The sequence below is a fragment of the Tachyglossus aculeatus genome, chromosome 21 (assembly GCF_015852505.1).
Source record: "Tachyglossus aculeatus isolate mTacAcu1 chromosome 21, mTacAcu1.pri, whole genome shotgun sequence".
Classification (NCBI taxonomy): Eukaryota; Metazoa; Chordata; class Mammalia; order Monotremata; family Tachyglossidae; genus Tachyglossus; species Tachyglossus aculeatus.
The window spans coordinates 40691659-40705007 of record NC_052086.1 but is presented as its reverse complement, the minus strand read 5'-3'; the positions used below and the strand labels follow the sequence as shown (position 1 = coordinate 40705007).

The 13349-nt window shown below is 47.4% G+C and overlaps 1 protein-coding gene across 2 annotated transcripts in view; it reads left to right on the top strand.

Annotated features, from left to right (window-relative positions):
- Positions 1 to 6063, top strand: part of RFC5 (replication factor C subunit 5) — a 41650-nt gene extending 35587 nt beyond the window's left edge. For both annotated transcript variants that reach the window (XM_038762859.1, XM_038762860.1), the window contains 2 exons: positions 2720 to 2774; positions 5373 to 6063. In XM_038762859.1, coding sequence (XP_038618787.1) covers positions 2720 to 2774; positions 5373 to 5469 — 152 coding nt within the window. In that variant the 3' untranslated portion in view covers positions 5470 to 6063. The remainder of the gene's footprint in view (positions 1 to 2719; positions 2775 to 5372) is intronic.
- Positions 6064 to 13349: the final 7286 nt, after the last annotated feature.

Below are 13349 nucleotides of genomic sequence, written 5' to 3'. Positions count from 1 at the left end.
ACTCAATAAATGCCACTGATTGATTAGTCTTTCAAGGGGAAAATCCAAAGTAAAGTCCCGAGGCCTTATCTGCCAGGTTCTGCCACTTGCCCGCTGTGTGACTTTGCCAGTGGTGCAACTGCTCTGGGCCTCAGTTTCCTTATCTGTGCAATGGGGGGTGAAATACTGGCTCTCCTTCCCCTTTGGTCTATACCCGACCCGGTGATCTTATATTAACGCCGTCCTTAATTAGGTGCTAGACACATAGTAGACGCTTAAATACCATTATCATTTTTTGTCATTGCCTCTAGAAAACAGTATTCTCCAATGAAAATTTTTCTCTTATCTTCCTTTCATAATGAAGTGGATTTGAGTATTTTAAGAATCCTCCAGGGTCGGCGGACTTCCGCAGACCTATAGGTGAATAATAATAATAATAATAATAATGATGGCATTTATTAAGCGCTTCCCATGGGCAAAGCACTGTTCTAAGCGCTGGGGAGGTTACAGGGTGATCAGGTTGTCCCACGGGGGGCTCCCAGTCATCATCCCCATTTTACAGATGAGGTCGCTGAGGCCCAGAGAAGTGGAGTGACTTGCCCAAGGTCACACAGCGGACATGTGGCGGAGCTGGGATTCGAACCCACGACCTCTGACTCCAAAGCCCGGGCTCTTTCCACTGAGCCACGCTGCTTCTCTGTTAGGACTTACTATGTGGCAGGGACTGTACTAAGCGCTGGGGTGAAGACAGGCCAATCGGGTTGGACACAGTCCCTGTCCCACGTGGGGCTTGACGCATAATATGTGTTTAACAAATGCCATTATCATTTTTAAGAGAAGCAGCGTGGCTCAGTGGAAAAAGCCGGGGCTTTAGAGTCAGAGGTCATGGGTTCGAATCCCGGCTCCGCCACATGTCTGCTGTGTGACCTTGGGCAAGTCACTTCACTTCTCTGAGCCTCAGTTCCCTCATCTGTAAAATGGGGATGAAGACTGGGAGCCCCACGTGGGGCAACCTGATCACTTTGTACCCCCCCCAAGCGCTTAGAACAGTGCTTTGCACATAGTAAGCGCTTAACAAATGCCAACATTATTATTATTAAAGAAAAGAGCCAGGAGACCCGGCTTCTCATCCCAGCTTCACCCCTCTGGGCCTCGAGTTTTTTGGGATTTTGTTTGTTTTTTGTAATGGTATTCCTTGCTTAGTACAGTGCTCTGCACACAGTAAGCGCTCAATAAATACGATTGATTGATTGATTGATGAGCCAGGCACTGCTACTGTGAGCCCCCCCGTGGGACAACCTGATCACCTTGTAACTTCCCCAGCGCTTTGCACATAGTAAGCACTTAATAAATGCCATCAATAATAATAATAATAATACTGAGTGCTAAATTTTCCACAAAAGCCACAAAATATTATAGGGCCTACTGAGAGCTCACCTCCTCCAGGAGGCCTTCCCAGACTGAGCCCCCTTTTTCCTCTCCCGCTCCCCATCCCCCCTGCCCTACCTCCTTCCCCTCCCCACAGCCCCTGTATAGATGTTTGGACAGATTTATCACTCTATTTATTTTACTTGGACACATTTACTATTCCATTTCATTCAATCGTATTTATTGAGCGCTTACTGTGTGCAGAGCACTGGACTGAGCGCTTGGGAAGTCCAAGTGGGCAACATCTAGAGACGGTCCCCACCCAACAGCGGGCTCACAGTCTAGAAGGGGGAGACGGACAACAAAACAAAACGTATTAACAAAATAAAATAAATAGAATATGTACAAGTAAAATAAATAGAGTAATAAATACATAAAAACATATATACAGGTACAGGTCTATTTATTTTGTTAATGATGGGGAAGCAGCGTGGCTCAGTGGAAAAAGCCCGGGCTTTGGAGTCAGAGGCCGTGGGTTCAAATCCCGGCTCCGCCACTTGTCAGCTGGGTGACTTTGGGCAAGTCACTTCACTTCTCTGTGCTTCAGTTCCCTCATCTGGAAAATGGGGATTAAGACTGTGAGCCCCCCGTGGGACAACCTGGTCACCTTGTAAACTCCCCAGCGCTTAGAACAGTGCTTTGCACATAGTAAGTGCTTAATAAAGGCCATCATTATTATTATTATTATCTAGCCTCAATTCTATTTGTTCTGACAGTCTTGTAGACTCTGAGCCCACTGTTGGGTAGGGACCATCTCTAGATGTTGCCAACTTGGACTTCCCAAGCGCTTAGTCCAGTGCTCTGCACACAGTAAGCGCTCAATAAATACGATTGATTGATTCTGACGACTTGACACCCGTCCACATGTTTTGTTTTGTCGTCGGTCTCCCCCTTCTAGACCGTGAGCCCGTTGTTGGATAGGGACCGTCTATATGTTGCCGACTTGGACTTCCCAAGCGCTTAGTCCAGTGCTCTGCACACAGTAAGCGCTCAATAAATACGATTGAGTGAGTGAATGAAGAAAGCCCCACTCATCTTTCATTTCCTAATGACGGCTCGAGCCTGGACATGCCGAAGTTGGGCCTCCGGAGCGGAGCGTCGCCGTCCTAAGCAAGGCCAACTTGGAAAGCCTTACCTGTTTGAGCGCTTAGAACAGTGCTTTGCACATAGTAAGCGCTTAATAAATGCCATTATTATTGTTATTAATTTAAGATAGCAGCCTGTGGGGCTTTTGCCCGTGTTAAAAAGAAAATAGAGGGGATGGGAATTTAGCAAACCCACCCACCACCTACTCCGCCTTTTCTCTCCCCAGTTGATTTTCCACCTTCAGTCAGGATCCACCTGTTGATCAAAATGGCAGACATCGAGTAAGTACGCACAATTCCCAGATTGGCCCCCCGCCTCGGTCTTCCCTCCCGTCCCGGCTCCCTTTTCCAAACCAGACGCCCTCTCGATCCCTTGCCGGAAGCAGCGTGGCTCAGTGGAAAGAGCCCGGGCTTTGGAGTCGGAGGTCGTGGGTTCGAGTCCCGGCTCCGCCACACGTCTGCTGTGTGACCTGGGGCAAGCCTTTTAGACTGTGAGCCCACTGTTGGGTAGGGACTGTCTCTATATGTTGCCAATTTGTACTTCCCAAGTGCTTAGTACAGTGCTCTGCACATAGTAAGCGCTCAATAAATACGATTGATGATGATGAAGTCACTTCTCTGAGCCTCAGTTCCCTCATCTGTAAAATGGGGGTTAAAACTGTGAGCCCTGTGTAGGACAACCTCATCGCCTTGTATCTCCCCCAGCGCTTAGAACAGTGCTTTGCACATAGTAAGCGCTTAACAAATGCCATTATTATTATTATTGTTGTTATTATTATTATTATTATTCTCCGCCCGTGGCTCACTTGGTTTTGTTCCCCGTGGCAGCTTGGGTGTGACGCTACGGTAAGCGATCAATTTAAAGAGCCAGAAAATGGCATTCTGCTGTCAGGGGGAAATAACAATAATGGTATTCGTCAGGCGCCGGGCACCGTACCAAGCGCCGCTGACAATCAATCAATCAATCGTATTTATTGAGCGCTTACTGTGTGAAGAGCACTGTACTAAGCACTTGGGAAGTTGGCAACATGTAGAGACGGTCCCTACCCAACAGTGGGCTCACAGTCTAGAAGGGGGAGACAGAGAACAAAACCGAACATATTAACAAAATAAAATAAATAGAATATGGACAAGTTAAATAGAGTAATAAATGCGTAAAAACATATATACAAGAGCTGTGGGGAAGGGAAGGAGAGGGCTCAGCTTGGGAAGGCCGCCACTTATCAGCTGGGGGACTTTGGCTAAGTCTCTTAACTTCTTTGCCTCAGCGACCTCATCTATAAGCAGCGTTCTGAGCGCTGGGGGAGATACAAGATGATCAGGTTGCCCCCCGTGGGGCTCATAGTCTTCGTCCCCCCTTTGACAGACGAAGGAACTGAGGCCCACAGAAGTGCTTAGTGCAGTGCTCTGCACCCAGTAAGCGCTCAACAAACACGACTGAATGAAAATCGGTGGCGGAGCCGGGATTAGAACCCATGACCTCGGCCTCCCGAGCCCGGGCTCTTAAGCGTTCCCACTGGGAACAGCAAAGTGAAGACAGACTCGGCCTTAACTCTCTGATCTCCCATCCTCGTGTCTCTCCCCACTTCAATCCATCCTTCATGCTGCTGCCTGGATTGTCTTTGTCCAGAAATGCTCTGGGCATGTTACTCCCCTCCTCAGAAATCTCCAGTGGCTACCAATCAACCTGCGCCAAGCCATCTCTCTTCCTCCCTTCAAGGCCCTACTGAGAGCTCACCTCCTCCAGGAGGCCTTCCCACACTCAGCCCCTTCCTTCCTCTCCCCCTCGTCCCCCTCTCCATCCCCCCATCTTACCTCCTTCCCTTCCTCACAGCACCTGTATATATGGATATATGTTTGTACATATTTATTACTCTATTTTACTTGTACATATCTATTCTATTTATTTTATTAGTATGTTTGGTTTTGTTCTCTGTCTCCCCCTTTTAGACTGTGAGCCCACTGTTGGGTAGGGACTGTCTCTATATGTTGCCCACTTGTACTTCCCAAGTGCTTAGTACAGTGCTCTGCACACAGTAGGCGCTCAATAAATAAGATTGATTGATTGATTCCTCCCTTCAAGGCCCTACTGAGAGCTCACCTCCTCCAGGAGGCCTTCCCAGACTGAGCCCCTTCCTTCCTCTCCCCCTCGTCCCCCTCTCCATCCCCCCCGCCTTACTTCCTTCCCTTCCCCACAGCACCTGTATATATGTATATATGTTTGTACAGATTTATTACTCTATTTATTTTACTTGTACATATCTATTCTGTTTATTTTATTTTGTTAGTATGTTTGGTTTTGTTCTGTCTCCCCCTTTTAAACTGTGAGCCCACGGTTGGGTAGGGACCATCTCTATATGTTGCCAACTTGGACTTCCCAAGCGCTTAGTTCAGTGCTCTGAACACAGTAAGCGCTCAATAAATACGATTAATTGATTGATTGATTCCTCCCTTCAGGGCCCTACTGAGAGCTCACTTCCTCCAGGAGGCCTTCCCAGACTGAGCCCCCTAATTCTTTCCCCCCCCCCACCCGTCTCCATCCCCCCATCTTACCTCCTTCCCTTCCCCACAGCACCTGTATATATGTATATATGTTTGTACAGATTTATTACTCTATTTATTTTACTTGTATTCATCATCATCAATTGTATTTATTGAGCGCTTCCTGTGTGCAGAGCACTGTACTATTCTGTTTATTTTATTTTGTTAGTATGTTTGGTTTTGTTCTCTGTCTCCCCCTTTTAGACTGAGCCCGCTGTTGGGTAGGGACCGTCTCTAGATGTTGCCAACTTGGACTTCCCAAGCACTTAGTCCAGTGCTCTGCACACAGTAAGCGCTCAGTAAATACGATTGATTGATTGATTTTTGGGTTTGTCTTAGGCACCGACTTGCCGTGGGCACAAATGAGAAGATTCAGCTGAGCTCCCTCATTGCCGCTTTCCAGGTCACGCGGGACCTGATCGTGGCAGAGGCCTAGTCCCGCCCGGACAGCCTCGCTGACCCCCCCGTCCTCTCCGGCTCCGAGAGGCCAGAGCCTCAGCGCGACCCCAGAGCAATATAATAACTGTGTATATAATAACAATAATAGCTGTGGTATTGATTAAACACTTACTACAAGCCGCTGTACTAAGCCCAGGGGCACATACAAGACAATCGGGTGACTTCGAACAAGTGACTTAACGCCTCTTTGCCTCAGTTTCACCACCTCCCTCTTGTCTCCGTCTGTGAGCTCCTCGCAGGGCTCTATGTTGTAGCTCGCAAGGTGTTTGGCACATATTAAGTGCTTAAAAAATGCCACTGCTGTTAGGACCCCGCAGGCGCTGCCCCTACCCCAAGAGCTGGATGGGAGGTGGGTCAGGTTGTTGCTTCGGATCCGGAAAAATGCTTTTTTGGCCTCTAAACGCGCTGGAGTGTTTGGAACCGCCCCGCCCGCCTCCAAGGAGCTCCGAAGCTCATTTCCCCGGAGCGGGACGTCCGCTCCCAACGGGCAGTCCCCACGTTCACGCGCTCCGGGCCCTTTCTTGACCTGGGAAAAGGCGTGATGAGAAAATAAACCTTAACACTTCCGCAAGCCGGCTCATTCGTTTAATCTCTGACCTAGGAAAAGGGAGGATAAACTGATCCTCTTTTGAAAACTTGGGGTGTTTCTCTTCCCAAAGCTAAAGGAAGGGGAAAGAGGGAAGGGACCACAACCTTCAAAGGACCCCAGGTGAGTCTTGGGGGCAGGTAACGTGTAATCTCTGACCTAGGAAAAGGGAGGATAAACTGATCCTCTTTTAAAAACTTGGGGTGTTTCTCTTCCCAAAGCTAAAGGAAGGGGAAAGAGGGAACGGACCACAACCTTCAAAGGACCCCAGGTGAGTCTTGGGGGCAGGTAGCATGTAATCTCTGACCAAGCAAAAGGGAGGATAAACTGATCCTCTTTTAAAAACTTGGGGTGTTTCTTTACCCAAAGCTAAAGGAAGGGGAAAGAGGGAAGGGACCACAACCTTCAAAGGACCCCAGCTGAGTCTTGGGGGCAAGTAATGTGTAATTTTTGACCTACGAAAAGGGAGGTTAAACTGATCCTCTTCTAAAAACTTGGGGTGTTTCTTTTCCCAAATCTAAAGGAAGGGGAAAGAGGGAAGGGACCACAACCTTCAAAGGACCCCAGGTGAGTCTCGTGGGCAGGTAATGTGTAATCTCTGACCTAGGAAAAGGGAGGATAAACTGATCCTCTTTTAAAAACTTGGGGTGTTTCTTTGCCCAAAGCTAAAGGAAGGGGAAAGAGGGAAGGGGCCACAACCTTCAAAAGACCCCAGGTGAGTCCTGTGGGCAGGTAACATGTAATCTCTGACTTAGGAAAAGGGAGGATAAACTGATCCTCTTTTAAAAACTTGGGGTGTTTCTTTTCCCAAAGCTAAAGGAAGGGGAAAGAGGGAAGGGACCACAACCTTCAAAGGACCCCAGGTGAGTCTCGTGGGCAGGTAGCATGTAATCTGTGACCAAGCAAAAGGGAGGATAAACTGATCCTCTTTTAAAAACTTGGGGTGTTTCTTTTCCCAAAGATAAAGGAAAGGGAAAGAGGGAAGGGACCACAACCTTCAAAAGACCCCAGGTGAGTCTTGGGGGCAGGTAACGTGTAATCTCTGACCTAGGAAAAGGGAGGATAAACTGATCCTCTTTAAAAAACTTGGGGTGTTTCTTTTCCCAAAGCTAAAGGAAAAATCACAACCTTCAAAGGACCCCAGGTGAGTCTTGGGAGGAGGTAACATGTAATCGCTGACCTAGGAAAAGGGAGGATAAACTGATCCTCTTTTAAAAACTTGGGGTGTTTCTTTTCCTGGTTGAAAGCTAAAGGAAGGGGAAAGAGGGAAGGGACCACAACCTTCAAAGGACCCCAGCTGAGTCTTGTGGGTAGGTAACGTGTAATCTCTGACATAGGAAAAGGGAGGGATAAACTGATCCTCTTTAAAAAACTTGGGGTGTTTCTTTTCCCAAAGCTAAAGGAAAAATCACAACCTTCAAAGGACCCCAGGTGAGTCTTGGGGGCAGGTAACGTGTAATCTCTGACCTAGGAAAAGGGAGGATAAACTGATCCTCTTTTAAATAACTTGGGGTGTTTCTTTTCCCAAAGTTAAAGGAAGGGGAAAGAAGGAAAGGACCACAACCTTCAAAGGACCCCAGGTGAGTTTTGGGGGCAGGTAACATGTCTACCAGCTGTTATACTGTACCCTCCCAAGCACTTAGTAATAATAATTTAATAATAATAATAATAATTTTGGTATTTGTTAAGCACTTAATATGTGCCAAGCACAGTGCTCTGCACTTTAAGCGCTCAATAAATACAGCGTGGCTCAGTGGAAAGAGCCCGGGCTTGGGAGTCAGAGGTCATGTGTTCTTATTTTATTTTATTAATATGTCTTGTTTTGTTGTCTGTCTCCCCCTTCTAGACTGTGAGCCCGCTGTTGGGTAGGGAACATCTCTATATGTTGCCAACTTGGACTTCCCAAGCGCTTAGTCCAGTGCTCTGCACACAGTAAGCGCTCAATAAATACGATATGAATGAATATGTTTGTACATATTTATTACTCTATTTTACTTGTACATATTTATTCTATTTTATTTTGTTAATATGTTTGGTTTTGTTCTCCGTCTCCCCCTTTTAGACTGTGAGCCCGCTGTTGGGTAGGGACCGTCTCCATACGTTGCCAACTTGGACTTCCCAAGCGCTTAGTACAGTGCTCTGCACACGGGAAGCGCTCAATAAATACGATTGAATGAATGAATAATCCCAGCTCCGCCGGTTATCAGCTGTGTGATTTTGGGCAAGTCACTTCACTACTCCGGGCCTCAGTTACCTCGTGTAAAATGGGGATTAATAATAATAATGATGATGGGATTTGTTAAGCGCTTACTATGTGCCAAGCACTGTTCTAAGCGCTGGGGGAGATACAAGGTTGTCCCAAATGGGGCTCACAGTCTTAATCCCCATTTTACAGATGAGGGAACTGAGGCACAGAGAAGTTAGGTGAGTTGCCCAAAGTCCCACAACTGTGAGCCCCCCGTGGGACAACCTGATGACCCTGTATCCCCCCCAGCGCTTAGAACAGTGCTTGGCACCTAGTAAGCGCTTAACAAAAACCATCATTATTATTAAATACCACAGATTGATTGGGTAGGCCCGTATTCATTCGTTCGGGCGTATTTATTGAGTGCTTACCGCACGCAGAGCACTGTACTAAGCGTTTGGGAGAGCACAATGCAACAGTAAAGAAGACACATACCCTACCCACTCTTCTAGACTGTGAGCCCGCTGTTGGGTAGGCACCCTCTCTGTATGTTGCCAACTTGGACTTCCCAAGCGCTTAGTACAGTGCTCTGCACACAGTAAGCGCTCAATAAATACGATTGACTGATTGAGTGTGGTCAGAAAATACCATCGAAGGATCAGTAGTACTGATTCCAGTGTTCATAATAATAATGTTGGTATTTATTAAGCACTTACTATGTGCCCAGCACCGTTCTAAGCGCTGGGGTAGATATAAGGTCATCAGCTTGTCCCATGTGGGGCTCCCAGTCTTCATCCCCATTTTCCAGATGAGATAACTGAGGCCCAGAGAAGTGAAGTGACTTGTCCAAAGTCCCACAGCTGACAGTTGGCAGAGCCAGGATTTGAACCCATGACCCCTGACTCCAAAGGCCGGGCTCTTTCCACTGAGCCACGCTGCTTCTCTTCTGCTTCATACAGTGCTCTGCACACAGTAAGCACTCAATAAATTCATTCAGTCGTATTTATTGAGCGCTTACTGTGTGCAGAGCACTGTACTAAGCGCTTGGGAAGTCCAAGTTGGCAACAGATAGAGACGGTCCCTACCCAACAGCGGGCTCACAGTCTAGAAGATGAATGAATGAATGGGGGCCTCAGTTCCCTCATCTGTGAAATGGGGATTAAGAGTGTGAGCCCCGTGTGGGACACGGACTGTGTCCAACCTGATTAAGCGCTTAGTACAGTGCTCTTCACAGTAAGCGCTCAGTAAATATGACTGAATAATAATGATGGCATTTGTTCATTCATTCAAATGTATTTATTGAGCACTGTATTAAGCACTTGGGAAGTCCAAGTTGGCAACATCTAGAGACGGTCCCTACCCAACAGTGGGCTCACAGTCTAGAATGGGGAGACAGATGACAAAACAGAAAATATTAACAAAATAAAATAAATAGAATAGTAAACATTCATTCAATCATATTTATTGAGTGCTTACTGTGTGCCCAGCACTGTACTAAGCGCTTGGGAAGCACAAGTGGGCAACATCTAGAGACGGTCCCTACCCAACAGCGGGCTCACAGTTTAGAAGCAGGGGGACAGACAACAAAACATTAGCAAAATAAATAAAATAGTAAACATTCATTCAATCGTTTTTGAGCGCTTACTGTGTGCAGAGCACTGTACTAAACGCTTGGGAAGTCCAAGTTGGCAACATCTAGAGACGGTCCCTACCCAACAGCGGGCTCACAGTCTAGAAGGGGGAGACAGACGACAAAACAAAACGTATTAATAAAATAAATACAATAGTAAATATGTACAAGCCCCCCTCACTGTGGGGTTCCCTCCAGGTTCAATCAATCAATCAATCGTATTTATTGAGCGCTTACTGTGTGCAGAGCACTGGACTAAGCGCTTGGGAAGTACAAATTGGCAACATCTAGAGACAGTCCCTACCCAACTGTGGGCTCAGTCTAAACAGGGGAGACGGAGAACAAAACCAAACATACTAACAAAATAAAATAAATTCATTCATTCATTCAGTCGTATTTATTGAGTGCTTACTGTGTGCAGAGCACTGTACTAAGCGCTTGGGAAGTCCAAGTCGGCAACATATATAGAGATGGTCCCTACCCGACAGCGGGCTCACAGGTTCAGTTCTCCATCTCCACTCACTCCCTCAGAGAACTCGTCTGAGAAGCAGCGGGGCTCAGTGGAAAGAGCCCGGGCTTGGGAGTCGGAGGTCGTGGGTTCTAATCCCGGCTCCGCCACTCGTCAGCTGGGTGACTTTGGGCAAGCCGCTTCACTTCTCTGGGCCTCAGTTCCCTCATCTGGAAAATGGGGATGAATAACAGTAATAATGGTATTTGTAATGCGCTTACTCTGTGCCAAGCACTGTTTGAAGCGCTGGGGAGGTTCCAAGGTAATCATCGAGTCGGAGGCTGTGGGTTCTAATCCTGGCTCCGCCACTTGTCAGCTGGGTGACTTTGGGCAAGCCACTTCACTTCTCTGGGCCTTAGTTCCCTCATCTGGAAAATGGGGATGAATAATACTAATAATGGTATTTGTAATGCGCTTACTCTGTGCCAAGCACTGTTCGAAGCGCTGGGGAGGTTCCAAGGTAATCATCGAGTCGGAGGTTGTGGGTTCTAATCCCGGCTCCGCCACTCGTCAGCTGGGTGACTTTGGGCAAGCCACTTCACTTCTCTGGGCCTCAGTTCCCTCATCTGGAAAATGGGGATGAATAATACTAATAATGGTATTTGTAATGCGCTTACTCTGTGCCAAGCACTGTTCGAAGCGCTGGGGAGGTTCCAAGGTAATCATCGAGTCGGAGGTCGTGGGTTCTAATCCTGGCTCCGCCACTCGTCAGCTGGGTGACTTTGGGCAAGCCACTTCACTTCTCTGGGCCTCAGTTCCCTCATCTGGAAAATGGGGATGAATAATACTAATGATGGTATTTGTAATGCTCTTACTCTGTGCCAAGCACTGTTCGAAGCGCTGGGGAGGTTCCAAGGTGATCAGGTTGGCCCACGGGGGGGCTCACCGTCTTCATCCCCATTTGACAGATGAGGAAACTGAGGCCCAGAAAATGAATGAATGAGTGAATGAATGAATGAATGAGCCCATGACCTCTAACTCCAAAGCCCAGGCTCTTTCCACTGAGCCACGCTGCTTCTCTGCGCTCAGTAAGCGCTTAACAAATACCAGCAGCAGCAGATGGACAGTCATTCATTCAATCGTATTTATTGAGCGCTTACAGTGTGCAGAGCACTGGACTAAGCGCTTGGGAAGTCCAAGTCGGCAACCTATAGAGACGGTCCCCACCCAACAACGGGCTCACCGTCTAGAAGGGGGAGATGGAAGACAAAACAAAACATGTGGACGGGTGTCAAGTCGTCAGAAAAAAAAAGACTGGGAGCCCCAAGTGGGACAACCTGATCACCTTGTAGACCCCCCCACCTCAGCGCTTATATGTTGCCAACTTGTGCTTCCCAAGCGCTTAGTACAGTGCTCTGCACACAGTAAGCGCTCAATAAATACGACTGAATGAATGAACAGTGCTTTGCACATAGTAAGCACTTAGACTGTGAGCCCACTGTTGGGTAGGGACCGTCTCTAGATGTTGCCAACTTGTACTTCCCAAGCGCTTAGTACAGTGCTCTGCACACAGTAAGCGCTCAATAAATACAATTGATGATGAACAAATACCATCATTAATTAATTCTCTGCACCTCAGTTCCCCCATCTGTAAAATGGGGATGAAGACTGTGAGCCCCCCATGGGACAACCTGATCACCTTGTAACCTCCCCAGCGCTTAGAACGGTGCTTTGCACAGAGTAAGCACTTAACAAATACCACCATTAATTAATTCTCTGTGCCTCAGTTCCCTCATCTGGAAAATGGGGATGAAGACTGTGAGCTGCACATGGGACAACCTGATTACCTTGAATCTCCCCCAGCGCTTAGAACAGTGCTTGGCACATAGTAAGCACTTAACAAATACCACCATTATTTAATTCTCTGAGCCTCAGTTCTCTCATCCGGAAAACGGGGATGAAGACTGTGAGCCGCACATGGTACAACCTGATTACCTTGAATATACCCCAGCGCTTAGAACACTGCTTTGCACATAGTAAGCGCTTAACAAATACCACCATTATTTAATTCTCTGTGCCTCAGTTCCCTCATCTGGAAAATGGGGATGAAGACTGTGAGCCCGCCGTGGGACAACCTGATCACCTTGTACCCCCCCACCCCCAGCGCTTAACAAATACCACCATTAATTAATTAATTCTCTGTGCCTCAGTTCCCTCATCCGGAAAACGGGGATGAAGACTGTGAGCCCCACATGGTACAACCTGATTACCTTGAATATACCCCAGCGCTTAGAACACTGCTTTGCACATAGTAAGCGCTTAACAAATACCACCATTATTTAATTCTCTGTGCCTCAGTTCTCTCATCTGGAAAACGGGGATGAAGACTGTGAGCCGCACATGGTACAACCTGATTACCCTGAATATACCCCAGCGCTTAGAACAGTGCTTTCCACATAGTAAGCGCTTAACAAATACCACCATTATTTAACTCTCTGAGCCTCAGTTTCCTCATCTGGAAAACGGGGATGAAGACTGTAAATCCCCACGTGGGACAACCTGATCACCTTGTAGCTCCCCCCACCTCAGCGCTTAACAAATACCACCCATTAATTAACTCTCTGAGCCTCAGTTCCCTCATCTGGAAAACGGGGATGAAGACTGTGAGCCCCCCGTGGGGCAACCTCATTCCCTTGAATATATCCCAGCGCTGAGAACAGTGCTTGGCACATAGTAAGCGCTTAAATACCAACATTATTATTATAATGATGGCACTTATTAAGCACTTACTATGTGCCAAGCACCGTTCTAAGCGCTGGATATCTGCTCCCACGACTTCAACTATTATCCCAATGTGGATGATTCCCAAATCTCCATCTCCTCCCCTATCTCTGGCTTCAACTATCATCCCAAGGCGGATGATTCCCAAATCTCCGTCTCCTCTCCGATCTCGTATCTCCTCCTTCCCTGAAGACATCTGTCCTTGGATGTCCTCCCATCACCTCCAA